The 27,980-nt window shown below is 41.4% G+C and overlaps 5 protein-coding genes across 7 annotated transcripts; 2 read left to right on the top strand and 3 right to left on the bottom strand.

Moving 5' to 3' along the window:
* Positions 1–60: 60 nt before the first annotated feature.
* slc35a3b (solute carrier family 35 member A3b) lies at positions 61–12,845 on the bottom strand. Its single transcript, XM_071491746.1, has 8 exons — positions 12,624–12,845; positions 8,198–8,447; positions 7,868–8,022; positions 6,395–6,517; positions 6,018–6,192; positions 2,165–2,283; positions 1,937–2,070; positions 61–1,226 (listed from the first exon to the last, which is right to left on the bottom strand). Exons 2-8 carry the CDS (start codon positions 8,397–8,399, stop codon positions 1,112–1,114), a joined length of 1,023 nt encoding a protein of 340 aa, XP_071347847.1. The 5' UTR covers positions 8,400–8,447; positions 12,624–12,845; the 3' UTR covers positions 61–1,111.
* Positions 12,846–13,891: 1,046 nt separating this feature from the next.
* Positions 13,892–16,552, top strand: imp3 (IMP U3 small nucleolar ribonucleoprotein 3). Its single transcript, XM_071491752.1, has 7 exons — positions 13,892–14,141; positions 14,322–14,429; positions 14,967–15,041; positions 15,152–15,231; positions 15,410–15,461; positions 15,607–15,679; positions 15,858–16,552. Exons 1-7 carry the CDS (start codon positions 14,005–14,007, stop codon positions 15,882–15,884), a joined length of 552 nt encoding a protein of 183 aa, XP_071347853.1. The 5' UTR covers positions 13,892–14,004; the 3' UTR covers positions 15,885–16,552.
* sec22ba (SEC22 homolog B, vesicle trafficking protein a) lies at positions 16,470–18,660 on the bottom strand. Its single transcript, XM_071491750.1, has 5 exons — positions 18,520–18,660; positions 17,790–17,899; positions 17,451–17,611; positions 17,218–17,364; positions 16,470–17,098 (listed from the first exon to the last, which is right to left on the bottom strand). The coding sequence occupies exons 1-5, from the start codon at positions 18,592–18,594 to the stop codon at positions 16,944–16,946; spliced, it is 648 nt and encodes a 215-aa protein (XP_071347851.1). The 5' UTR covers positions 18,595–18,660; the 3' UTR covers positions 16,470–16,943.
* LOC139629239 (uncharacterized protein C1orf21 homolog) lies at positions 18,575–25,208 on the top strand. Of its 3 annotated transcripts, XM_071491755.1 has the most exons (7): positions 18,575–18,714; positions 18,932–19,113; positions 20,208–20,349; positions 21,850–21,929; positions 22,409–22,479; positions 22,654–22,717; positions 24,278–25,208. In XM_071491755.1, exons 3-7 carry the CDS (start codon positions 20,259–20,261, stop codon positions 24,314–24,316), a joined length of 345 nt encoding a protein of 114 aa, XP_071347856.1. In that variant the 5' UTR covers positions 18,575–18,714; positions 18,932–19,113; positions 20,208–20,258; the 3' UTR covers positions 24,317–25,208. The 3 variants fall into 3 exon arrangements, with proteins under 3 accessions (XP_071347856.1, XP_071347855.1, XP_071347857.1); XM_071491754.1 differs by lacking the exon at positions 18,575–18,714 and having other exon boundaries at positions 18,735–19,113; XM_071491756.1 differs by lacking the exon at positions 18,575–18,714 and having other exon boundaries at positions 18,888–19,113; positions 20,208–20,301.
* A 297-nt stretch (positions 25,209–25,505) lies between these two features.
* tsen15 (TSEN15 tRNA splicing endonuclease subunit) lies at positions 25,506–27,776 on the bottom strand. Its single transcript, XM_071491753.1, has 4 exons — positions 27,478–27,776; positions 27,315–27,396; positions 26,744–26,879; positions 25,506–26,652 (listed from the first exon to the last, which is right to left on the bottom strand). The coding sequence occupies exons 1-4, from the start codon at positions 27,550–27,552 to the stop codon at positions 26,481–26,483; spliced, it is 465 nt and encodes a 154-aa protein (XP_071347854.1). The 5' UTR covers positions 27,553–27,776; the 3' UTR covers positions 25,506–26,480.
* Between the last annotated feature and the right edge of the window lie 204 nt (positions 27,777–27,980).

The following is a 27,980-nucleotide window of genomic DNA, read 5'->3' as shown; positions in this document are numbered from 1 at the left end:
AAGAAAAAAAAAAAAAAAAAAAACAACAGTGAGAAAAAATGTCAAAATAATTTGTTCATCTGCCTCAATTCTGTTTTTATTTGTCAGGGTCATTGTTGAATAAAAATGTCTGTTACAACCATGTAAAATACTCAGAGGTTAAACTAGGTTATATTAATTCAGTGTCTACAGTTGTTGCTGCACCGCAGCTCATTCAGCCATCTGTTGCTATAGAGACTGGTTTGGTTTTTCTGAGTCCACTGCAACTGGAACTGAAAAAAAAAACTGTTCAAAATATTCATGGATGTGCCTACCTCTGTGTGTATACATTAGCATGTGTGTGCGTGAGGGTGCACACATACACACTTACAGCTTGAATTTATCCATTAATTCCACTTTGAAGTAAGAAAAAACATCAAGCCAGAGCTGGTTGTTTCTGCATAAAAGACGCCTTAATTTATTCATTTGTTCTTAGATTATTTTGCATTTAAATAACATTAGAATGAGAGCTTTTGATATAAATACTCAGGCTGTGAGCAGCAAGGTCAAAGCAGTCATATCCCATCTTATCTCATCTCATATAAAAAAGGGACATTCAGCATCTTTGAACAGAGGTAACCCCTCCTCTTTGCAGCAAGTTTGCTCCTCATTCCACCACTAGATGGAAGCTCTGTCAAGGATTTGTCTTCACTCTGAGGCAGGCACTATCAGAATCAATAACACCCTTTTTTGTTCTGAAAAGCATTCATGTGGCCATGGTTTCATCAGAGTCTCCTCCTGGTCCTTTTAAATTGTAACTACAGTACATTTTCATTACAGAATTCTGTCACAAAGTTTGTTTGTTTGACTGCCACAATGTGCAAGTTAGCTGCAAAGTTTTCCTATTAGTGTTTTAGGAAAACACGTCTGCAAAGCAAATGTACTTCACATCACTGATCCCCATCTTTTGTGCAAAGCAGTGTTTCCTTACAGGAGTGATGTGGCGCATTCAGCCTTTACAGTCGTGAGTTTGAGATTGTTTATAACAGGTTTGATCCTCTCCACAGTTCCCACATTTTTCCCTTCTGCATGCCAAACTGGCTGTCACAGTTCACAGAGTCCCGCTCTGTGCGATCCTGGGTGGTGTCTTCTGTCAGGTAGCAGAGTTCACAGAAGTCTCTGTTTTGTTAAGGGCGCTGGCAGGTTTGCCCTCATAGCCGTAAAGGAATGTGGCAGCGATAACCAGCACTGTCCCGACGAAAAATACCCTGAGAGAAAGGCAAGAGCAGGACAAAAAAAGAGAGAGAAAATAAAGAGGCATTAAAATGGATTCAATAAACAAATAACTGGGCACTCAGTTCATTTCAGACAAACAACAATCTACATTCATGCTAGCAGCTCCGTGAGGTTGCCAGAGGCACAGGAGTGCTTAGTTCAATGTCAGATGCTACCACGATGACAATGCTTACATTAATTTTATGATGTTTAGCAGGTATAATGTTTACCATGTTCACCATTTTAGTTGAGCGTGTTAGCATGCTAACATTTGCAAATTACTTCTAAAAACAAAGTACAGCTGAGGCTAACGGGAATGCTGTTATTTTTGCAGGTATTTGGTCATAACCCAAACTATTGGGAAATTGAATGACAATTTAAACTGAAGGAAACTTCAGTGTCTGAGCAGGCAAATTCTTATTTAAACTTAAAGGCAACTCATAATTAAGATATATTTAATTCAAACCACAAATAGAAACCTGATGGTGGCACTTGAGGAAAAGTCAGGAATCACCAAAGTCAGTAGGATTTATCCTTTGCGTACCATCGCTGTCTGTGCGAAATTTCATACCAATAAATTTAATAGTTGTTGAGACATTTCAGTCTGGACCAAAGTGGTAGATTGAACAAAAAATAACCGACCGACAGACACAGTTAAAAAATTAAAACTAAGCCTTGGGGGAGAGTATGTGAGCATGTTTACCGAGTTGGGTTAAAATCCTCCAACAGGAAATATGAAATGAGAGTTGACATGATGATGGACAGAGAAGTGGCGAATCCTTTGAGGATGTTGTCTGCATATTTAATGACCACTGCTATGACCAGCCCTCCCAGAGCCTACAGATGGAGAACAGAGTTTTGAGCAGTCTTTCAATCACAAACAACCACAACATGAAGACAAACCTGTATGCACAAATGTATTTGACCACACCTGTAAAACAACAACGGTGCAGGTAATAGTGTTGTAGCCCTGAAACATTCCCGACTGTCTCACTCTCTGGGCGTCATACACTATCATTCCTAGGAAGCCGAGCACAAAGCCAAACAAACCTGGAAGAGACAAGAGACAGAGGTGAGGTTTCAGTTGGAACAAATAAAGCAACAGTTTCCACCGTGTTAACAATTTAAAACGTCACAAAGGATGACAGAAAATTATTAGGAGTGACAAAAGGCGAGACAGATGACATGATGACATTAGACCATTATCTCAGATGCAGTTGCAGAGTTTAAAACAGTGCTGTCATTTTAAACCAGGCTACTGTCCTGAGAAGATGACAATCAGTCACCTTTTAATCCCCTGCCCTATGATTCTGCAGTGATAACTCTTGTGTTCATTGAGGTGATCACACACTGCATGATGTGAACTTTTGCATGGACATTGTTGTTTTTGTGAAAACTGTGTGCTGCTACAAGTCCTGGATAACCAAGGTCCTCCTTAACAAGAAGAAGATGGCCTTCAAAGACACAGAAGGAAGTCAGGCCCAGCTTCCAAGAGCTGGCAAGCAATGTCATTTACTGTTTAGTGTACCAACAAGTACAGTTCAGCAGTGAAACACAACAGAAAAAGGAGTCAGGTGAGGTGAGGAATGAAGGGAAGGGCTGTGGGTGGAGCCAAACGATAAAACAAAAAACAAAACCCACGTCCTAAACCGACTGACTCACTACAGCAGCTGAAAGAAACAGAAATAGTACAGTACTCGCTGCACTACTCTTACCTGTCAATATAAGACACACTCAGGCCACCACCCACAAGACAATGTGTTCAATAGACAATTAAAGCAACTACATGTGGTGCTGAAAAGGAAGTATGACAATAATGAAAACAACCCATACCTAGTGCCCAGATCCCAGAACCACTGGGATCTAGTGCCTCAGACAATTTGATGTTACTTTTCACCAGAAGACCTGAGTTAACTTTAAGAACTATCACACATATCATATGAGTTAACATTGTCATAGAGAGGCACAACTGGCGGTTTCACGAAGCAGCTTGAGCAATGGGTCAGAAAAAACATAAGGAGGGACCACTCAGAAAAAGGGAATATTGAGCTCAGACACAGGCCTGGTCTGGGGTTTAACCAGGGAGGAGCCCTAACTGATAAAGAAACTGCACCATAATGAAACTGTGAAACATAATACAAAAGGCTGTCACGCAAAGACTGAAATGGTCGGTTGCATGCAGAGGTATTAAAGTACAAAAGGTAGTGATGTGATGAGAGCAAACAAGATCAACCTCTTGTATGACTGGTTCAACTGCCCTGTTCCACCTTTAACAGCCACTGTATATCTCGCCATCAACCCGAAGCCTCTGCCCATATCTACCCATGCACCCCTCCCACAGGCTGCCAGCATGGCACACACAGCCCTTTCTCCCCCTCTTTTGCATATTATCACCGCAGATAAGGTCAGAGGAGAGCTGACGAGACTTTGCCCCAGGAAAGCAGCTCGCCCCGATAAGGTGTGCTCAAGACGACTGAAGACCTGTGCTACTGAGCTGGGAGAACCTCTTCAGCACATCAGTGAAGGTCCCCACACTGTGAGGACATCATGCCTCATCCCTGTGCCAAGGGAGGTGGTGCTGTGAGAATAATGTTTGATTTCTCCAGCACCTTCAACACCATATAGCCCCTCTCACTGAGAGAAAAGCTGGCCAGGATTTTAGTGGACCCACACCTTATGACCTGGATCACAGATTTCCTCACAGGCAGACCACAGTATGTGAGGCTGAGGGACTGCACATCAGAGACGCTGGTTAGCAGCACTACAGCACCACAAAAGACTGTCCCTATCTCCCCTATCCTCTTCTCCCTCCACACATCAGACTTGAAGTACAACTCGGAGATGTGCCACATGCAAGTCTTGGACGACACTGCCACTGTGGGGTGTGTCACGAGTGGGTACAGGGACCTGGTGGAACACTCTGTTGCATAGTGCCTGTCAAATCAACTGCAGTTGAATACACCTAACTTAGGACGCACACCACGTTGGCGCTAATCCACCAGGCAGGCAAGTCCCGGACTCTTTACTGCATGTCATTCCCCTTCCCTCTGTGACTCTTGACTGGTTTTTACCAGCAGCCGATCAGCAGAGGTGTCCTCCTCTCCATAACAAACGGACCAGGTGGTTAAAGAAACAACAAACAAAGCAGTTTGACTTTAAAAATCAGTGATGCGCCGGTGGTCTTCAGCGGACACAGGGCATCTTGGAGTGGATGCATTTTTTTAATCTTTATTGAAAAACATTCAGAAGAACCACAACGCTGATGCATGCACATATATGACGTCATTGACAGGTGACCAAATGAAACACACTGTTACCATGATTAAAATCACTATTTCTCTGGTTTGAGAATTACTGGAAACATTTTGGATAATGTAAGTACAAAACTGAAAAAAATGTATAACATAGGTCTAATCATGGAAAAGTTACATATTATAACCATATTATGACATATTATCTCGGCCAGAGAAGCTGTGAATCTGGCAGTTGAAGCTACTACTTCATTCAAGTCATTATGTCATTACTGACTTAGCTGTGCCATGTAGAATGGGATGACATTTAATTATCAAGTTGTATATATGTTATATTCCCTGTCAGGTTCCTATCTGACCCCTGGAGAATATATTTTTAGGATTTGATATAATTTGATAATAAGCCTGTGCTTGTTCTTTTTTATCCTTTCAGTGATGCCTTGATAGATCAATTTGTCCTGAATGCATACACACTAATTTGGTTCCTAGTTTACTGTGGAGTGATGAGGTGGCGTGTCGATGATTTATCAAGGACAGCATCTAGTGAGCACGTAAATTGCGCTGGCAACTTCAGTGTAAATGTATTCTGTGGCAGGTTTAGTTTTTCCCTTCAGTGTACACGAGTACACTTTTCAGAAAACCTCTCCTGCCCACTGAACAGAGGGCATAAACTGGTAGCTGTCTAAGCAGCTAAACCCTTATCAATCTGAACAGTCTCTGTAGTTGTCTCATTCTCACATTTCAAATCCAAAAGGAAGTATTTTATAAGATCCGGCAAGTTTGATCCATTGGAGTTGTAGTAGTGTGCTGATCCTGTTTGTATGCAGACAGTGCTATCACTATTTTGTATTGAATTTAAAGGTCAACACCAGCAATTCAGGACTGCGCTGACATAAAGCTGGGGGACTCACAAGAGACAGATCAAATACATTTTTGTGAAAATCAAAGCTCCAAAGGCCAAAATATCCTGAGTTTTAGTCATTAGCAAAGGTCAAGCTTCAAAAACACTGGATCCAACCCAGATCACACCATCAGGGTTATTTTTTTAGAGAGCCTCAGAAGATACGGGCTGAATAGGATTTATCATGAGTAGTAAACTGAGCTTTACGTGTTAAATTTATATACTACACACTGTTCAATTCTTCACTATTCTTCAGTGATAAAAACAAAGGGAATGCATTTGTTTATTTTTTCTTTCAACTTTCTAATAAAGCATGGTTTCTAAGTATTTAAAACTTGTGACTGTAGGCTTTAGCAAATAATTCATCATTGCTCAATAGGTCAGACATGATTTTTCTGAGGCAATGACCTAAAATTGATCATTAATTGAGAAAATGATGAAACCTTGTATCAGTTTGTGTTTGTGTCGCACAAACCACAGATTTCTGTTGGTGTGGGAGGTGGGATGGGTCAGGGTTGTGAAAATAGCTAAAGCAACTATAAAAGCCTTATTCTATATCATCTCACACACCATTATTCACTCATAACATTTTGCCTCACTCTACCAAACAAAGAAAAGTCATAGTCACTCACCCAGCTGTATGTTGCGAACCCACACACTCTGTTTAGTCTCCTTGAGGATTTTTTCAAAGTAGACTCCAGCAAAGCCACTGGACACGCAGGCCATCAGCACGGCCATCACTCCCACAAACTGGGAGCCTGTGGACAGGACCTTGTGCTCAGAGTCACCTTCAGACTCTGTGGGCCACTGTGGAAGTTAAAGCATTAGGTCAAAACTGATGTGCAGGGACACTGGAAATCAGTCTGCTAACGAACAAACTGAAAGTCATATTCATCATACAAAAACAAACAAACAACAAACACATTACAACTCCAGAAATCATACAGCAGCTGCGCCGGTGTATCTGTAAACTGCTCAGGGACTTCACAGTTTCAGTGTCTGCCGGTACCTGCACTAGAGTGACTCCAGCCATGAGGAGCAGCAGGGAGAGCCACTGGTAGAGGCTCAACCTCCTCCCGAGCATGGAGACGGAGAACAGCGCTGTGGTAAGGATCTTCAACTGGTATGTGACCTTGGTGGAGCACAGCACAAACACAAGAGGTAAGTTAGTAAAATATGACAAGAGAATATGCGTTATATTAAAAACAATCCCAAGTGAATGATTATAGAGAGCTGAAGTCCTGGGCCTCCTGTCTATGCAGCCTCCCTCCATTAGACTCGTTTGCAAGTCAAATGACTTGCTTCTAACGGAGGGTGTCTTCTATCTCGTCGTACACGATGCTAAATGGGCTTCACTACTATCCTGGATTTGAACACTTCATTTTAAATGAGAAAAAACAGAGAATATGCCATCAGTCTTGGCCACTGTCAACACTTCATGGGAGCTGTAGTTGCTGAGTGCTCATCAAAGCTATTATCTATCTATTATCTTATCTTCTCCTCATTCTCAGCCTGTAGAGTAGTGGAAATCTACAGAAAACCTCAGCAAAAAGCCATAGATTAAAGATTACTTTTCACTGCCTTCAAATGTAACTAATGTGTTTGTATTTTATGCAATGGGAAGTCAAGTACACACTTATCTTAGTGTTCATGTAGTTTAAGTTGTGAGAATGCGAATTACTATGTAACTAAAAGTACAAACAAACATGGCCACGTTTCTTTTTCAGCAGTGGTAAATATTTTTGCTACATATCAGTGTCATGGTACGAACTGAAACAGGGTAAAAAAAGAAAATTAAGTGGGCCATGACATTTCAAGCAATAGTGATGTCTGTGCTAAGTTTGAGATACACCAGGTTTTGACCTAGTTTTGTTAACTTTGGACTTTCCCCCCAGCTCCTTATGCTAAGCTAAGCTAACTGCTAGCTGCAGCTTCTTATTCAGAGTGTGTCGAGGTTCTCACCCAACTCTCAGCAAGAAAGCAAATTCTCTCACCCTAAAATGTCAAATTATATCCCTCTATAAAACATCAGTGTACTTCACAGCTCATGAACTCTGAGCTACAGTATTAGAAGATCACCATGGCACCATATCAACATCACGTATTCAACACAGTAAACACAACTTGAAAACACAATTTCTAAGGAGGCTTTGATTTCCTTTTTTTGTTTTTTTGTTTGTCTGATGTAGAAACTTATCATCTTAACTTATCATTAAAGCTGACCATAGCCACTTTTATTTGTGATGAACAAAACCAAAAACATAGAGTCCACATGAGGTCTGTACTTGACACTCAAAAGCTAGTGTCTAAATGTAATTTGAAGGCAATTGCAGGTCAAATAAGGATTTAGGAAATATATATTTCCGCCTACTAAGTGCTTTAAATCTCTGACTGCAAGACAACTGGAAAACTATACTGAAATCATTTCAGTTACACACACACACGTATGCAGTGAACTTGAACCAGCACATTAATGTGTAACCTGATAGGTGGCTGCGTCCAGGTTGGATAAGGCAACATAGAGCAGATTGTTCTGCAGCGTGTAGATCCCTGCAGGAATGGCCAGCTTCAGGGTCTCCACAGGCTTGTTGACAACCTCCTCCTTCAGCAGCTGCTTCATTGCCTGCACGCTGAAATCTGGCAGAGACAGAGACTGTGTTGTCAGTAATCTAACCTGGAGACCACCCATGGAGTACAGAGACAAACAGAAGAGACAGAGGAGATGGAGGTACATTTGGTGGCTTCAAACTGACTAAAAAGACAGAAAAACATCTGAACTCCTCACACATGCTGGTCGCAGCTTTCTACTTACTGTTCTCCTTGAAGACGAGGAAGGTGCAGACCAGGATCTTGAGCACCTCCGCCAACACCACGGCGGAGGAGGCCAGGTAGCGTGGGCCATCTTCTTTCAGGGTGCGGGAGTAGCGCATGGTGAGCACCAGTGAGGTGGTCTGCAACACCAGCACCCCCAGAGACAAATACTTCAGCCTCGAGTGAGAGTGTGGTGAAGACATGACCTTTGTGGAGGACTCTTGGTCCAAATCGGCAAACAACGATGGAGCCTTTAGGACAAACAGATAAAAGAGACAAATCAGGCATTAGAGAGTCTGAAATGTCTGAAGAAGAGAGAGTGAGTGTAGAATGACCAGGAATGCTGTCCTGTAGTTCAAAGGTAGTTAAAGGGAAAGCTAACAGGTCCAGCCTGAGGCAGTGCAGGACATTCCTGTGACCGGCCTGCAGTCCTGCAACAGCAGGGGCGCAGACTTACAATAAAAGAGATGGGAAAAATGTGGAAATCCATGTCTTTTACAGTACAACCCAAACTTCAAAACAGCTGTCAAATTTTCCATACTTCGAAAAAATGTCTTCCAACAACAGACACAACCTGCTGATTCAGGTAGGAGGGATTGGTGAATCATTGATTAAGCTGAAACTGCAAGTGACCAGCTGCAAGTAGATCCAGGAATTTTTTTGATCACTTTCCTTAACATTGAGAGATAGGACACTTTTCTACATTTTCACCAATTTATCAGGAAATAATGTATAGTTTGTGGTGTAAAAAATTCGGACATGCAGTATTTATAGTGTTGACAACTATAAGTTTGTACAGTTTGGTGCAGATCCAGATAATAATCTGGATCTCACAGACGTGCGCAGGCTTGTTTGGTCAGACTTTTTACTTCATTGTTTTTTTGACAGCTCTAGTCACTGGTTAGTTTTCAGATTAAGATTTTACATAAAAAGCAAATGGATGCTCTTATAAAATATACCACAATGTTAAAGTTTAAGCCTGTGGCTACCAGTGTTTTGCCATGATTCAGATGTCTAAATTTCCCCTCTAAAATTTCATTTGTTTCATTCAAATACCTGTTTGAGGCCCAAAGACAATTGTAATAATTAAATATTAACATAATAATAATAAAAATTATCCACAAAAAATAAAGATTAGAGAAAAGTCCAAAAATGAGTTTTTTTCTCTTTTTCTACGACATTATTCATTCGTTTAGGAAACATTTTCCTACAGCAGTAAAAAAAACTCATCCATTGTTGCATCAGCATTTAAGATTTAATAATGTCATAATACGTCGCTCACAGGGGCCATTCTGTGCAAATCCAGTATTTTTTTCTTTTATGCCTTAAATACACTTTACTGAAAACAATGGTACACTTTTATTTGCAACCAAGTATAGGACTTTTACTTGTGAGAGGAAATGGGAACATTGTTGTATTGGTGCTTCTGTTTAAGTAAAGGATCTGAATTCTTCTACAGGTGGCACACACATACAGACATGTTGTGTAACAAAATTGCGAGGATGGAGCACAACAGTATTAAACAAGTTTGATGTCATTTTGTATCCAATTTATTCGCCCTCAGCAAAACACCAACAAGAAAGCTCATTGTCTAGTGGTTATTTATAACCTACCCTCCATGAATGGTCCGGTTGAGAGTAATGAGATAATCATTAGCAGTCTCATAACTCCAGCGACTTGAAGACGGATCTTCCTCACTCTTTTGTCTTACATTTCTTGACTGAGGCATCTTTTCTCTGATCAGCCATCGCCACCACTTCCACTTCTTTTTGTCACCTCATCAACAGGTGCCCAGATTTTAAAAGCATTTGTAGGCAGAAACTTCAAAGAGGCAGACCATGCTAAATTTCTGCAGCAGTGTCACTTGTAGAGTGACAGAGGCTGGGGGGAGAAACTGAGGGACCCCCTCTGGCTTCTGTGAGGTAAGACTGCAGGGTGGGACTGGCTCAGGTGGACTGTTTGCATTGTATGGTTATTAACTAGCCCCTGCTAACACCACCGACACTGCATCACTACCATCTTAAGACAGTTGTGTAACCGGCTCTGACTCACCGTAATTTAGTGTAAATCATGATGGTTTCATTTTGAGCACAGAGGTGAAAAACATGGAATAGAAATAGAAGATCTGCTCTGTCTTTTAGTGGAGACAAAGTCCACTGAGCCATGTCATAAAGTTGTACTTGGTCAGTAACACATTCTGGTAAACAGAGGATGTACAGCAAGCCACGGTGTGTTGACAGAACAAGAGGTGCGGTGTGTTCAACACACTGACTTCCTTATGTAGCAGCTCTGCTCAGCAGAGGGTTTCGGCTGCACAATCCCCCTCTGTGTGTCTGCGTGTGTGTGTGTCCTTCCACACACCCAACAAACTCGCTCTCTCTCTCTCTTCACACATCTCAAGAACACTATTGACTTTCTGTTTCAGTTCCCAGCTCTGCAGTTGTTCATAAAATCCTCTGCTATAATTTACTGGAGACAGCTGAACATTGAACACAGAATATTTAACTCAGGGCTTTTGTTATGAGCATCAGTATATGAGGTGTGTGTATTTTTGAAGCTGATTTCTGCACCTCACTATAAGATTATCCAAATTGCCTGCATCCTGGCCATGATGCTAAGGTAAGTTATTTACAGTGCGCTGTTTATTACACTATAAAATTTCAAGTGGGAGAATCTGTGTAGTATTTCTAGTTACTTCTCAGATTAAGATACAAAACATATAAGTATATAAAATAGTATGCACTACTATAAACTCCACCAACAGTATATAAAGCAGTTAAAATTACCCAACGAGAACATTAAAATACCGCTTAAATTTTAATGCAGCAATTATAATATCCAGTCAATAATATAATAACACTAACAGGGCAGGTCTGCATAATGAGCAGCGCAGTTTTAACTTTAAGTATATTTTGTTGTTAATGCTGTAATTTTACTCTTGAATGCAGGACTTTTACATCTCTCTACTTCTTCCACCACTATTTCACACACGGAGCGTCAACATGTTGCCACTAGAATAACACCGCCTGTCCCTAAAAGTTAACAATCAGTTTATAAGCTTAACACCAAGAAACATGTCACACATGATAAGTGTGGCACTTCTACACACATGTAAGCCTACACAGTGGTGTCAACTCACCTGGTTTAGTAAGTGTAAAGGATACTCTGCCTCCCTCCTCCCCCTTCAGCAGGAGGGGCACTGGGGCAGAGAGGGGAGAGACTCCTATATTGTTTTCAGCAAATCAGCTCTGACAGAGATGCAAACCCCCTCCACCAACAACAGACTGGAAGAGTGAATGGCCCTGCAGCAAATATCAAGTGACTCAATCTGACACAAACTACTCTCCTCAGGTGAAAAAAGCAGACCAGATGACTTTCTGATTTGTCTGAACCGAGGGCTTAAGGGCATTATCTTAAACTCAGATTTAGATTTCAATTGTCACATCAAGTTGTTCACTTCATCTGCTTCATCTGAAAGTGGGAGTATTTGCTCTGTCCTTTTATCTTTTCAGTTTTTTAGCTGTCAATAAATTGCACTACTTTCCTTTCCAAATGTGTACCCCTTGCATCACTTGCCTTTACTTTGGCACTTTTTACTTGTAGATTTTTACTTTTGCTGTATTTTGCACTGCAGAAAGCACATTGAATTATTTTGGTGTATGAAATGTGCTATACAAATACTGTTGCCTTGACTTCCAAAGCAGATGTGGCATTACATACTACACAAAACAGATCTGTGGCAGACTCAGGTCAAAGAAAGCAGTGTCTTTGGACTGCTGAGGGTGGGGCCTCCGGCACTGCCTGCTCCACCCATGGGACAGCTGGCACAAGTACAATCTGGGAAAGGTAACCCAACACTAGTGAGACAAACAGGTCAAAATGCATAAAGTTTTCAGATCTCAAATGAAACTTTTTGGTACAAATGTTGGTAATGTGCTGAATGGTCATGGACCTGAGCAGCCCACTGCTGGTGACGTGGATCTGTGCAGTGAAAGCAGGGGTGATCGGGCTGCTATCACCAGTACACTTGTATTTATTGGGAGTTAACTTGAGCAAATATTGAATTTCACAGCATGATCAGGATGTGGATCCGTCAGAAGGCAAATCAAAGTTGAGGAGTGAATGAATGAATGAATGAATGAATGAATGACAGGATGGATTACAGCGACAGTTTTCCTACGTGCCCGTATATCTCATGAGTCTGAGTCAGAGGACAACAGCATTTAATCAAGCTGCCCCTGTACAGATGGTACAGCCTAACAAGCTTGCCTATCCCAGACGTCCCTGCAGACAGCACAACTCCCATAACTCCTGTGTTTATGTATGTAGTATTTTACCTGCTTTTTCTAAAGGAACTGAGAATTAAACTTCTCCCCTCCGCGCTGGATAGATCTACCTCTCAAACTCTCCATCATGCAGTAACTTACCTGTGGGGCCGGGTCTCCTCTGAGGACGTGGATGTCAGTCCGCGGACACTCTTTCGCCGGACAGAAATCTGCTTTCTGCTTTTCTCTCTGTTTATAAGAACACTTACAAAATTAAGACACAGAGAAGACTGCCACAGCCACAAGGTGGAAAGTTGTTGCGGCATACCTTAAATATGATCTATACTGGAGACGGACTACCCCCAACATCCTGAATGAATGAATGAATCGACATGGACCACATACCCCGGAGGTTTGCTGACACCTGTTGGCGGGGGAAAAGTTTGCTAATACATAGAACATTAAACTGGACAGCCTCATATAATGAAACTTTATATATATATATATATATATATAATTATTATTATGATTATTCTTTTATTTCTCATCTTAACAATAATGTTAAAACAATCCTCATCTACCGATAAGACAATGAATCTAAAAAACTTCGACAAAAGGACAAACGTCCAAACAATGTCCACCAACCTTCCACCAAATTTCACTGAAATCTGTTAAAAAAAAAAAAAAAAAGAAGAACAAAGCAAACTCATTCACCAAAGAGTTTCTGTGAGGACATATTGTGTAAACATTGTGTAGCCAACTAATGTGTTGACGGATGCATTTAATGTGATGTTGATGCGATTATAGATGATAATATTTCATGTGATTTTATATAATTCATCTGATGCTAATGCTTTTGTAAATCTCACAAATCTAGAAATCAGTCTGGACCGGAACCAATTACTGCTAACGTTTTATTGTGAAACTATCGTGGCACCTTGATTAAAGATAGCCTATTATAAATAATACATTCAGAAGACTATTAATTTACTTTAATAAACATATATAACTTTACTATTTATATTAATAATCCAACTTTGATTAATTTAATATCCCCTGCTGTCCTTCCTCATCAAACGTTTTAACTGTATTTTTGTATGACTGCTCTTTTAACCTTTGCTGTAAATAAAGTGTAAACAAAATGTTGTAAACTAAAATAGTACATTAGTTGCCCCTACATGGATTAACCCACTATATTTTAAGGAGATATTTTGAGACATTTAGGAAAATAATGCTTTAATATGTTTGATTATCTAAAACTGAAGAGCGTCTGTAACCGTGGGTAAAGCAGAGATGATTTATGTGGGAAAGCGGTAGGTGGCGCTGTTTCCCACTTTAATTTGACGTTCGACTTTAAATAGCCGCCGAAGAAGAAGAACACGTCAGTAAACCTCTGTCTATGGAGGGCAGCATTGCGCTCTACTGTGGACATCCTGCCGGAAATTCATTAAAAGAAGAAGAACAACAACTACACGTGTTTCCTGTTTCCCTGCGTGTGAAGGAACCCGTTTGGTAAATAAGTAGGAATTAGCCCGGTGTAACGATGGTGCGTAAGTTAAAGCATCATGAGCAGAAGCTGCTGAAGAAGGTGGACTTCATCAACTGGGAGGTGGACAACAACCTGCATGAGGTCAAAGTGTTGCGGAAGTATCACATCGAGAAGAGGGAGGACTACACCAAGTGAGTGTCTGAGTGTTAGCTACCACCAAACCTTGTCAACCAACCCTCTAAATATTGTATTATTATTAAAGTGTTATTAAAGTGTTTTTAATGTTCTTTTCAGGTGAGCAGTTGATACGTCGTATAGACACAAAACATGGCTACAGTGTTGATGGTAATTTTTTTCCTCCATTGTCTTAGGTACAACAAGTTGAGTCGTAATATCAGAGATCTGACCCAGAAAATCAGAGACCTGGACGAGAAAGATGGCTTCAGAGCTCAGAGCACACAGCGACTACTGGAGAAACTGTGAGTGTGGTGACCTTGTTTGACTAATGGACATACTCTGATAACACCTAAAGCTCCCATACTGTGTAAAGTGAGATTCCCATGTTTTTTTTTTTTTTTATTTATCTAGATTCTATATTAGTATGTCCAGCCTTGCAGGACTTGGCTTCTCTGAGTGTTTACCTGAAATCTAAAAGCTATACTTTTATTCGATCACTCAGAAAACAGCCGGCCTGACGGGTGCACAGACCTGTTGTTGCTAGCTCCAGATAGAAGCCTCAGAGAGGAGATGTAAAACTACATAAAGATGGTTTGCTATTTAAAACCACAAGGACATTTTCTTATGGATATCAAAACTTAAAATAAAACACCAAAAAAGTGTAAAATATCCATAGATCCACTGAAATTTGTAGCTTGTACTTCTCTTGTCAACACCTGCACTAGTATACTTTTGATATAGCTACACTCTTTGTATGATGGCCCCCGTTTCGGTGTAAAATCGGGACTCCCTCACACTGATACTGCACTGATCACGTTTGTGTTTCTTCACATCATAAGGTACAGCATCGGACTTATCCCCACCAAACAGAATCTCTCCCTCACAGAAAAAGTCACAGCATCTTCATTCTGCAGGTAAACAATCACACACCCTGTTGTCAACACGCTTCACTCTCATTCAGTCCATAGCTGCCTCCGGCCATCACCTCACCTTCTCACCTTCTCATCACGTCTTCTTCCTGCAGGAGGAGGCTGCCCAGCATTATGCTGAACCTTCGTATGGCTCAGAACCTGAAGACAGCCATCACCTTCATTGAACAAGGACGTATCCTTCATTACTGCAGTACTCTCTGCTTCTTAGGGTATTTCTCTTTTGTTTCTTTTGTTTGTTTTTGTGAAGCTTTATGTCTCGCAGTACTTGAGAGAGCTTTGAGAGAAATTACGTTTGTCTACGTCCGAGGGTAGAGTTTGTTTTGCAGTGGTTGACCTTGACTCTGTCTCAGACGTGCGTGTTGGCCCAGACATCGTCACAGACCCAGCATTTCTAGTCACAAGGTTGGTGTCCACATTTTCTTTTGACTTTATGTAAACATCCTTTTACACAAGTATTTGTGTAAAACCTGAAAAAGTAAAGTCAAGACGTCTGTTTAAAAGCCCCTCAGGTGATCAATTATTGACATTATTGCTGTGTCTTTTTCAGAAATATGGAAGATTTTGTCACTTGGGTGGACTCCTCCAAGATCAAACAGCATGTCATGAATTATAATGACGAGGTGAGTGACTTTTAGGAATCTGTTTACATATATTATGCTACAGTTGTTTCAAGCAAATGGCCGCCACGGCTTTGAATCGGAGTCAAAAAACGCACACATTAAAGCGTCATTGATCACATTTTGACTTCTAAAGCAGAAATCTAATGTTACATAAATGACCATTGTGTTTGATTTCCAGAGAGACGACTTTGATCTGGTGGCATAAGTCTGGTGTGTGCTGTCCGTTTGCCACCGTGGAAGACAGGAAGAGAGGAGAACTCTGCTCTTTTAACTGTGGCATGAATAACTCGACGACTCAGTCTGAATCTCCTGTCAGCTCAGAGAACATAAATGCTCCCGTCTTCTCAAGAGCCATTACTCGAGCGTGGACAAAAGGAGTGCACTTCCAAGTTTTTCATTGTTCCCGAACACCTCTTTTGATCTCGTTGAAATTTGCCACTGAATTCTGATCAGTTGACAGTCAATCATCCAACACGTCTCTGATTGTGGAAGTGACGTTATCCTTCTCGATATCACACTTTGACTCTTTACTCTAAACCTGCTCAGCCGCCTGTGGCTTAAGAAAACAGAGTCTCTGTTGTTTCCTCTTCACGTTTGTCTGCAGAGCCACTCCCAACTTTGGCCATCATCATCACACTGGTTATACAGGGCAGCTTCCACAGTTGTGTAGGTGTGACTGTTCTTTGTGTGAACATAAGCTGCCTGGGTTAGTATGTGTGTGACCGGGGGAAATGCTGGTTTACAATGTTGATCATAATGGTAACATAACTTGTGCCACACAGCAGAAACGGACAATTTGATAAATATTTAATCTTTTCAATAAGACTTTGTTACAGTGTAAACTTTGTGAACAATAAACATTTTTTATCACAATATTAAGACTTTTCACCAAACCTGCTCTGCATATGCACACATGGTTTCTTCTGCTGTAACCCCTATATCAACATGTAAACATTAATTTGTCAACACCCTCTTTTAAGATTCCAGTTACATGAACTCCCCATAAAGCATTTGCGTCCATGCACAGAGAAGTCCCATCACAGACCAGTGGCTCAGTTTATACTGTACATATAGCATCAGTCAAAGCTGAAAAAAGCATAGCAAGAACATTAACCCCTAACGTGGACAGACTGTATATGAGCCCTTTAAGGCACCCTGGTATATAATGGAAATGTAACGGGATCTGTTTAAATGCTAAATGTTTTAAATGTTTTCAAAGAGACATGCCTCCTCTTTAATGTCGAAGTCCTTGATTGAGAGTCCATCAGAGCCACCAGAAGCGCACATAGATGATGAGTGTGATGAAGAACACTGTCACAGCAGCCACCTTGGCATAGGTGGAGCGAGTGTTGAGGTATTTGGCATCGCTGCGGTACTTCTTGGACAAGGTAGACAGGTTGCTGGCCTTTGTGTCTAGAGCTGAGGGGAAAATGCAAACACTGAGATGAATTGGATGTCTCTATCAATAAATGTACACTTAATTTTGCGCAACAACACAATGTACAATATATACATATATTTTAAATTCCTGTGCTTACCAGAAAGAGCTTCTCCTCTTTGCAGAACTTCCTCAATATTTGCCACCATGATTCTCTGGACATCCTGTAGCTCAGTGTTGATGCTGCCCAGGTTCCTCCTGGCTCTGCTGTCAACATATGTCTTCTTTGTTTTCTGGATGTATGTGTCTGGAACAATGTAAATATTAAATAGTCAAGGTGTTTGCTCTTTCTGCTGAGACAATGCGCCACAAACAGATCACAAATAGACTTACCAAACTCGATGAAAGAGTATGGCCTCGTTACCCTGGGTACTTTTCTTCCATATTGGTCATAGAATTCATTGTGGAGGTGTTCAAGGTAGGCGAAGGCCATCTTTTTGGGAAATGAAGCCTCACAGAGGGACAGGTAGCAAATACCTTCTGCTATTAAATAACTTAAAACAAAAAAGAAAAAGTTTAGTCCAAATCAGTGGTTATTTATAATGACTATGATGCCTGGTGATACATGTAACAAACTCAACTGTACAATATTACAGGAGGACCACTTGGGTTGTGTTTAGGTCGGACTTGACCTCTGATAATACCAGACAACATGTACTAGTGTTAACTTACTGAAAGTTCATGTCCCCGGCCTCCAAGGTGCAGCGGTCCGGACTCTGAGCATTCAGTTTACGGCACAGCTGCTTGGCCTGGGTCTGGTACTGCTGGAGGTCTCTTCCTGACTGCCAGAGATAAACAATAACAGGTTATAGCCGCAACTGGCTTAGAGTCAAATTTATGACATTTTTAGAATATTGTATCAAGACTCAGACGCAAATGGCACAAACAGCCCAAGACCATAGTCTTTTTTTTTTTTTTAAAACAAATTAATACGTTAGACTTGATGTAAAATTATTGCTTATTAGCAGACGGGGCAAACTTTACGGTGATTAACTGATCAACTTTTCAGGAAAACACCAAACCATACAATAAACTTTTTTTTTTCAATATCTAACTAAACTTCAGATGTCTTATTTAAACATTCTTATTTTATTCCCACAGCTCCAAAGTAAATAAATTCAGACGCGATGATGGACAACAGAAACCTTATCGATAACTGGCATTTTAATTTTAAATTAAGTTATTGTTTTATTAAATATATATTACATTATGATATACCGAACTTCCCGATATACTATCAAGAGTCAAAACACATTTATCAGATTTGTTTTGGACAGGTCTGCTCTACACACCTTTGTGGGTAAACTATCCATCATTAAATGTCACAAGTTTTGAATGGAGTTTCGTGTGTAGCGCTGCTCCCACAGAGAGGCGGTCTGGGGAAGCGAAGCCTCAGTCCTACCTGTTCCTCCTCCTGTATGGACGCGGAGAGCGGCAGTCCGTCCGCCACACGGGCGATCATTGTTAGTAAAATCATATCGATGGAGGTCGATATTCAGCTGCCGCTTGTGTCGGGGAAACTGAACTTCAACAACTTTGTGTGTTTCTGCTGTCAACTTTGATGATGCAGAAGGAATGAGCTGGACGGAAGCTCGTGGTGCGTCGGTAAAATAGGCCCGAGTGGCAACTGATAAAATGAGCCTTCGCAGTTAAATTTACGTTGTATAAAGAATGAGGGACACGCTTGTAAAATCAAATGGGAAAAGATGCGGATTGTCTTGTGTGATTTCTGAGGAGGGGGGGGGGGGGGGGGGGGTCGCATTAGCAGTTGTTTGACTGGCTTCGGTATTTTGTCATCTTCACCACTTTAACAGTAGCTCTCAGGCCATGAGCTGTGGCAGTCCGACCAGACAGCCGGCAGACGGACTCACTGCACCTCCACTGCTGCTGGTGCCTGTGCTGAGCCGAGAGGTGCGGATGCGGTCTGTGTCTGGAGTAAAGCCTCTCTGAACTAAAACCAGAGGAAGGAGCTCTGAACCATGGATAAACCAGAAAGGTAAATTTGCCCCACTGCTGTCGCGTTTATTTCGCAGGCTATTGTTTGTTTATTTGGCTCCGTCCGTGTGATCATCGTCTCGGCGTTTCCTGCTGGCCGTGGAATGGCTGCTCTTTTTTTTTTTTTTTGCATCTTTTGTTAATATTTACATCGTTATCCCCCTTCTCTGATGCTGTAAAACGAGGTGATGTTTGGCATTTCGCAGCTTTTGAGGGAAAGCATTTTCCTCCTGCCTCTCTTGTTTGTTATTTGCTTGACTCCCGTTGAATAAAACAGCCCAGAGCTCAGAGGACGCAGCTGCAGCTTTTATCTGTGTAAATGTTCAAAGGAGGACGGTGGTGTGTGAGGGGCAGCTGGCTCTGCAGCTGGACTCAGCTGTGCGGCCGGTGCGTTAAGCATCAACTCAAACCGTATGCGGATCAATCACTCTGCATTTTCCAGAGCCTAGTGCAAAACACAATCAAGTAATGGATCAACACCCCGTCAGGCTAGATATATTGCTGCGGGTCTCACAGGCCGGTGGGACGGTGGAGATGGGAGCACTTGTGCGGCCACAGTTTAATCCTCTGAGCGCCACAGAAACCCCCTCACTCACTCATGAACTGTGCAGCTTGGCACAGTGGCATCGGGGGCAGCTTGAAAGGCCTTATTGTTGCGGGGCAGCTGGCACCGCCGTGCGGGCGTCCTCATTGGTGTTTTCCCAGACCGGCGTGTGCGTGACTCACAACCCGGTGACACCGTCTATTTATTTTATTGTCTTTTCAGGAGTCGATTGAGATGCCCGACTGTTTTAATCCTAGGGTGGGGCGCTTCATGACTAATTGATTATGAAAAATTAGTAGTTCACAAGCTGGAGTTTATTCCTTTGCGAGAGAGGATTGGTTTACTTCTTCTCCTGCAAGAGGTTTGTCACGTTGGCTGTGGTGATTAGAGAGATAACAGTCTCTCTCAGACGCTCCTCAGATGATTTCCCCAGAGACCAAACCTTCATCAAGAGGCCTGTCTGAGATCTGAGCCTGTTCTGCCTGGTGGTCCTTGCTCCTCATCTGCACACATCTAACCCCATACTGTCCTTCCCTCATCCCCGTCCCCAGGTGTGCCTGTGGCGCTAAGGAGTGAGGAGGAGAGCAGCTGAGGTGGAGGAGATGGGCTGCACCTCTGCCAAGCAGGTGTCTGCCGTGCCCAACGGTGAGGAGAGCCAGAATAAAGCCTACAGCAACGGGGACCTCCTGTCCGGTCAGTCTGTTAGCTGAACTGCTCACATGGAGGTTCTAACACTGTCTGTAATATCTGCATTTTTACACATCATGGTCACATTTATACCAATAAAACTCACTAAAAGTGATGTCCCTCACTTGTGAGTTGCTTTGGATAAAAGTGTTTGCCAAATGAGTAAATGTAAATGCAACAAGGATACATAAAATACCATAATAATAATAATAAGCCACTGTTTTCTTTGCGGTTTTGTTTGGCAGTATTCAGTAGTTGGATGGACCTTTGAAATAAATGTGTTGTCAGATAATGATGGAGCCCTGAATGAATGCCTTATTAAAGGCAGGTGCACATGAAAGGTCAAACAGTTCAGGGGCTACCATCATGTTTAAGGTGAACCTTGTCTAGGGCTGCAACTAACTAGTTCACTTCTTCACTATATATTAATCTGAGGAGCATGAGAAAGTTTTTTTTGTTTTTTTTTTTATGTCCGTCACAGTTTCTCAGAGCCTTTCTTGTTTCGTCTGAAAACTGAAAGCAACACGTCTTCACATCAGAGAAGATGGAACCAGGAAATACTTTGCATTTTTGTTAGAAATGTGGCTCAGGATTGTTGCTGATTAATTTTCTGTCAGTTAGTGGATTAATCAACTAAAGCTGTTTCAGCTTATACATACAATAAATAGAAAATGTTCAAAACACAACATTATCTGTCTCACTAACACTTGTGAGCGTACTGTACCACACTGCTGAGAAAATCCAATTTTCAAGCTATTTAAAAATCTGAAAACAATCTATTTTCAAAAGTTGTGAATGAATAGTGTTGAGTTTTGATGGACTGAATGAAGTTTGTTCAACGTCCAGTTCTCTTTGACGCCTGATTAGTGCTTCATTAAAGGCAGGTTTGCATGAAACAGTTGCACTTAGACAATGTGACTCTATCATCAGACAAAATGTTGCCCATTCCAGGGGCCTAACGAATACAGGCTAATCTTTAATGTTTATTATATTCATAAGAAAAGGTTGTGTTTTTAAAAACAACCCCAGCTGCTACAGATTAATAATAAGGCGTTAATAATAGTGAGCTACAATAATCATACCTTACACAATATTAATGTGATGTGTTAGAGCTGCATGTGTCCATCAGGCCATCATTGCTATGCATCATATCTGTGTTTTCATGTCCTCTCTGAATGCGTGGGAGGGAGCTGGAGGAGGGGGCTGTGCATGTGTGAGAGAAAAGATGGAGAGGCAGAGCAAAGAGGAGAATCAGACTGACAGCTCATGTGTTTGCCGCTTGCCAACCATTGTTAAGAGGGGATTTAGTCTGGAGCGTGAGAATCCAAGCACATAATTACTTTGCCAAGTACTGAACTGTGAGAACTATTAACCCGGAGGATTGTGCTGTTCAGAGTGGCTGTGAGTGGGTCGTCCTCTGCTTGCCTGCCCGCCGGCCTCTGCTGTCGCGTAGTAATAAGAGGAGATGTGCCCCTCTCTGCTTCTCTGTCTCCCACTCTGTCACAGATGAGTACAAGATGAAAGGAGTGGAGAAAGTCAAGTACATCAGTGGAGAAGAGGGAGGAGTGGACGGCCAGGACAGCACAGTGTGTGATTCTATTGTATTCTTTTTTTTTTTCTTTTTTCTTTTGTCTCTAATTCCTTATTGATGGCTTCTGTTTATATGCCCGTTTGTAAAAATACTCAATTTGTAATCAAACTAAGTCATGACTTATACTTGATATCCAGACACATCTGATCAGACGTTGGAGCATCGTGCAGCATACATTTGCATATTAATGAGGAAAAACAGAACAAGTGTAACACAATAATGCTAGATAATGGAGTTTCTATTCGCACCAGACATTTGTTATGTTAAGTGCTTTCAGATACAAATATTTTCTAATAATTAAACTTGTCAAGTATAATTAGTTGAGATAAATAGCTATGTTTAAAACCAAATGACACAAGTCAACTGTAGAGCTTCTTAGTTAACTGTGTATGTTAACTATGCTGTATTTTGTATAACTACGTGATCAGACTGTTGATCATTTGCACTTTTATTAATGTGTGTGGTGTCCCGCAGGAGAAAAGTGCTCTCCTTGGTAAAGGTCAACGCATGGATGAAACAGGATCAAATGGAAATGAAAAGATACTGTAAGTGTCGCCGACTCACGATGCCGTTTTTGCTGTGTAGATATCATTAACATATATTTACATGTTGCGTGTTAGTAGTGTGTTGCTTTGTTTTGTTCAGTCACCATCTAACTCTTCATCGTGTCCCAAGTTACAAAGCAAGGCTCTAAGCAGCTGCACCATGTTTCCTTACAGGAGCATCCACTCCTCAGAGAGTCAGCAAGAATTCTTCAGGATGTTGGATGAGAAAATTGAAAAGGTGAGGAGAGACGAGCCGTCGCTGGAGCATCGCTTTTTGATTTTGTGTTTCTGCAAAAAGCCCCTGAATGCTAAATGACTTAATCCTATCACTGCAGCAAATCTGGAGCAAGAGAGGACACAGCAGATGACATAATGATACCACAAAAGAGCCTCACTCTGTCGTGTCCGGTGTATTTCACGAGAGTGCTTATTAAAAGAAGTAATGCTGAAAAGATGTTAAAACAAATATTATGTGTGTATCCACAGTCTGATTCTGCTTTTTCCTCTCAAATATACAGTTGACAGTAAATGGAAAGTACTTAGACCCCTTAAACTTTTTCACGTTATGTTATGTTATGGTTTTAATACCCTATAATGACAGAGTGAAAACTGAATCGATCATGGTGATTTAAGTATTCAGGCCCCTTGCTATGACTTGGCCTTGACTGAAGTCCACCTGTCAATGTGATATTTACTTGTTTTCTTTTTTGTGCCTCCACACTAGCAACAGCCAGGGCTGCAGACATTATGTTTTCAGGTGGCTGGTCTCTGTCCATTCTCGTGAACACAATATCTCAGTAGTGGCTTGAGGGAATTTCTTCAAACGTGGCCCAAACATTTACTTGGACTAATATGATTAAATAACGAAGTGATGACATTGTATATCCAAATGGTCAAAGGTCAACTTCACTGTGACATCATATTGTTTTGCAAGAACACTTCTGGCCATTATTCAACACTGTAACTCGGGAAGAAAGCTGATTGGCGGAGGCAAACAACCGTGAGGCGATAATTCTAGTAATAAATTTGCGAACGTTTGCTTTGTCATTATAGGGTAGTGAGTGTAGATTGATGAGGGAAATTTGAATTGAAATGATTTTAATGCGAGGCTGCAACATAACAACAGGAAGAAGCTGAAGGGGTCTGAATACACTGTGTGAGCCACACTGTTGCACTGGCTGACATATTCCTTCATTACATAATGCACAGGCAGCGTAGCTTATTTTGAGTCGATCCCACGTACACCATCCTGCTGCCGGAAATACTCACTAGCCCAACAAATGTGTATTAATCTGCTGCTAAAAATAGTCCCTAACAAATGCCCTGTTTCCTCCTCTTTGAGTAATGATTGCTAAAAACTACAGTGACCAGCTGTTGATGGGACATTACTTAGCCTTTTTTCAAATTAATATTTTGACCTGTTTTTAAAGACTTATGTCATCAGAGGGAGCACATTTGCTTGAAAAGTCACAGTGTAGGCTAGTGACAAGAAAATGTTTTGCATTTAGTTTTTTGGCTATATACTGTGCATTTTATTTTGTTCTTTGAATCAACTAACTGTAAATAATTGGCCTCATGTACAGTAAATTTGTCCCTGTATGACTGATCATAGATGTGTGCATAACAGTGGAACACAGTTCATTTCATTACTATTAATTTGATCATTTGCATGTGATATTTAATGCATTTACCTCAGTTCCTTTTCATATAAATATTCATGTTGTGATGCTGATTTCATTAGCGTCATCCTAAGGAATAAGAAACAGTGAACATGACCATGTCTGTGTTATGTTTCCAGGGCCGGGACTACTGCTCAGAGGAGGAGGATATGACATAGCACTGTTATTGTGTATCCATTTGTCCCAAAATGAGAGGAGCTGTCATTCCAGTGTTACAAATGGACCGTACCATGTGATACCATGTCCAGGGGGGACTGCGTCTTGTTTTCACTGTCCCTTGTACACACCTGAGAAGAATGGATTACTGACTTGAATCAAGCACCTTTTGCCCTCCTGCTCACATCCTGCTCGTCTGATTAACCCTGAGAAAGACTGAAACCAAAATCAAAGAGTCAAAGGTTCAGTATTTTTGCTTTTTCGAAGCTCTCCAAAGAGAGAGAATGCTGAGGTTTACTCTTCTGATGAAGCCATTGAAATGTTGGGATCTTAAGGAACACTTGCTCTACTTTCCAACATCCAAATTTCCAACAGCGGAAATGACCAGCGCTGTTGTGGACACTGAGTCAAAGTGAAAATAATGTCTCTGTCTGCATCGTTTTGAATATGCCGTCCTTGAATGCCTCCCTGAAAAGTCAACAGGTTGGAAACTTCCTTCATTCCGAGACACAGTATGAACCTCTTTTCTACAGCACGTCGGCCAGTGCAGTGTGTTCGTCTGTCCATGTCTGTTTCTGTCATGACGTAGAGTATTTATGTTGAATAAGGCTCAGGGTTGAAGTGTTGTAATCTTTGTCCCATGCGGTCAAGACCTTCCACTCATTAAAACACTGCTGCACCATTAAAAAGACACACATGCACTCACACAGCAGGGTCACTGATGGGCCCTGCTTCAGTATCTGCTCCATGTTAACCCCACAGGGTGGACACTGCTACATCACGTATTAGTCTGATTATGTATTTCGCTCACCAGTGTTATGTTGTTGTGCTCAGTTTCTATGTTGAACTTTTGTTTTTCTAGAAAAATAAAAAGTGTTTTCAGTAACTTCTCCACACAGCTGACACTGTTGTGTTGTTTTAAGTGCAGCCAATACACACAACCTGCAAGATGAATCACTTTGTGAGCAACATACTGCAGTGCAGCTCAGGGAAGTGTGGTATTATTCAAAATAAATACCACTTTACTGTGTTGATGAATCAAAGTAAATGTTCAAACTTGCAACAGGGTCAATGATTGATTGCTGTGACTGATATTTCATCTCTGGGGTATTTGTCATCCGTTACGTAACAAGACACTGTCGTACATTAATGCTAAACATATGTCAGATGACTTTTAAAAAAGGGTCATTATTACATAGTTTGTCCACCAGGGAGCACCGAGAAGTTTATTTTCCAACTGCAGAATGTGACTGAAAACAGATGAAGGGTTTGATAAACTGAGGGGCTACTAAGGTATTACTAGACTACACAAAGTTAGCTAACGTACCACATCAAAGTTAGACCTAAAATCCTAATAAAGGAATGAATTCATTGAATATACCTTGTGGCCACTTTCATTTGAAGCTTAACTTGAGTTAACTCCCTGTTAACCGTATTTTTAGCTAATCTCCATGAGTTACTGTCACTAACTTCCTGCAGTTAACGTCAATATATGTTTGTCACATTTGATGATTATCCTTTCAAAATAAGGTACTTATATTTTTAAAAGGAAATAACAAAATATGATTAAGAGCAAACTAACTGGTAATCTGGTTTATTACATTTAAAGTCAGTTAATAAACACACTCAGGAGATCTTTATGTTATGTCTCTTGATTATCATGTTATATAACTTGAAAAATATCAAGCTCTGCCTCAGCATCAGTCCAGTAACAGTTGGACTCTAATGCACCCAAAATGTTCTGTGGATGTCCTGGGATCCAACGCATCAGGTGCCATTTGAAGGTCATGAGGGAGGCAGGATGTAGACTGCATGTGACCACACAAAGTGCAGGGCTGTGTGAGCGCAACTCTGATCGCACTGACAGAGCACCTACTTAACTTTGTAGTGTGCTTACAGCACAGCAAACCAAAACAGCAAAAACAGCAGCCAGCGAGCTGCAAGATAAATCTCAGTCATGCAACCAGAGACGACGGGTCACAAGAAGACATTGTTTTTAAAGTCACTAGACTTCACTGTGTGAGGCCCATGATTTCTTATTGAGAGGGAATCACAGGCCGGGCCCAACAGCCACATGCATCACCAGGAGAGGGACCGCGGAAGGGTCCAGTGTCACCTGCTTCCATATTGTCTTTGTGTGGTTCATCATCATCTCCCTCCAGCTGCTCAGTGCTGCTGCCGTCTCTTCCGGTGCTGCCGGCGCCCCAAATCCTGGAACGGGCCTACAGGAGGGTCGGGTGTCACCAACCCATCAGTCATCCTCTGGTAGACCAGAGTGGAGTCGGACGCCACCGCACACAGCAGCATGGGAAAGCCTCTGTCCAGCACCTGTCGAATGCTGCACAGCAGAGCGGAGGGTTACAATGACAAGTTGTGAAAAAATGGGAAGACAACCTTTGATGGTCAGAGTCTCTCAAGGGTCTCATCACCTTCTGTGGCACAGAGATCGGTGAACAGGGAGAGGAAGGATGGTTTGGATGGGTGCTCCTTCCTTCTCCCTCCCCTCCAACAAAACCACCTGCAGTTCAGGACTCTTGACACAAGACACCTCTTTCCACTGACGCACTGCGGAGAACAAGAAACACAGCATGAGGCTTACTTGACAGCGTAGGTACCACAGACTAAGGAACTGTGTTGTCAGTAACTTTTATCCTTTATCCCCAGCCTCAATATTAATTTTGTTATGTAAACCAAAAATGAGATTTCCTTTTTATTATAACAGGAAACTCCATCTCCTTTAGACTTGAAATAGATATAGTGTTAATTGATTTTGTATTTCCAGACTAGAACTAGTATATATTACATGTTTTTGGTTTTTAAACAGGAATTCGCACATTATAGTTTGCTGATGAATTCTGCAAAAATAAATAAATAAAAAATAAATAAAATGGATCAGTAGAATCACAATTACTCTCCCTGACCAACACAAGAACATAAAATGACTCACAAACAAACAAAAAAAGTGGTTCGTGTAATATCATCAAATCTCGTCATCCTCACCTTCAGAAAGATCCATGTACACAAGGAAAGCTGCATGCACCTGGGCGCTGTCCCCAACCTCCAGATCCTTCATTTGCTGAAACTAACAGAAAGAAAACAGGTGGTTAGTGCATGATTTCTCACGGGTCCCCTGAACGCAGCACAGAGCCCCGCAGACGCTCACCGCTGGATGCTGCAGGATCCAGTTCGGAGCCGGAGGCTTCTCCGACGGAGCCGCTCTGTCCGACGTTTGAGACATTTTGACTCCTGAGCGTATCTCCAGGCAAAGCACAGACTCATTAACCACAGTCTAATGTCCGACACACTGCCGCTGTTATGGCATGTGCGAGCTATGTTTTCAGGTTTTGCCGGCGTGCTACAGTGAAAGCCGTCCGGGTGCAAAAACGGTGTTCTTGTGTTCCGCGCAGCCTGTTGACGGTAGCTGCCTTACAGACTCAACTCAGGGCGAAAAAAACCAAAAGTAGCACGATAAACATTGCCAAAAAATAAATCCTCTCAGTCTTTCTCACTTATTTATTCTCCCCTGTTATCAGGCAAGAAAAAGAACATATAAATTAATGATACTTAGTGATTAATTCATTATAAATGCATGAAACACTTTTAATACTTTTTAAACTTATTTCCTTTTGAAGTCTGTAAAGTTCTCAGACAAAGATGCATATTTGA

Source organism: Trachinotus anak, unplaced genomic scaffold (genome assembly GCF_046630095.1).
Source record: "Trachinotus anak isolate AG129_WGS33_773 ecotype Australia unplaced genomic scaffold, CSIRO_AGI_Tana_v1 ptg000012l, whole genome shotgun sequence".
NCBI classification, from domain to species: Eukaryota; Metazoa; Chordata; class Actinopteri; order Carangiformes; family Carangidae; genus Trachinotus; species Trachinotus anak.
The sequence above is the reverse complement of the archived record's forward strand: the minus strand, read 5'-3'. Positions and strand labels throughout refer to the sequence as shown.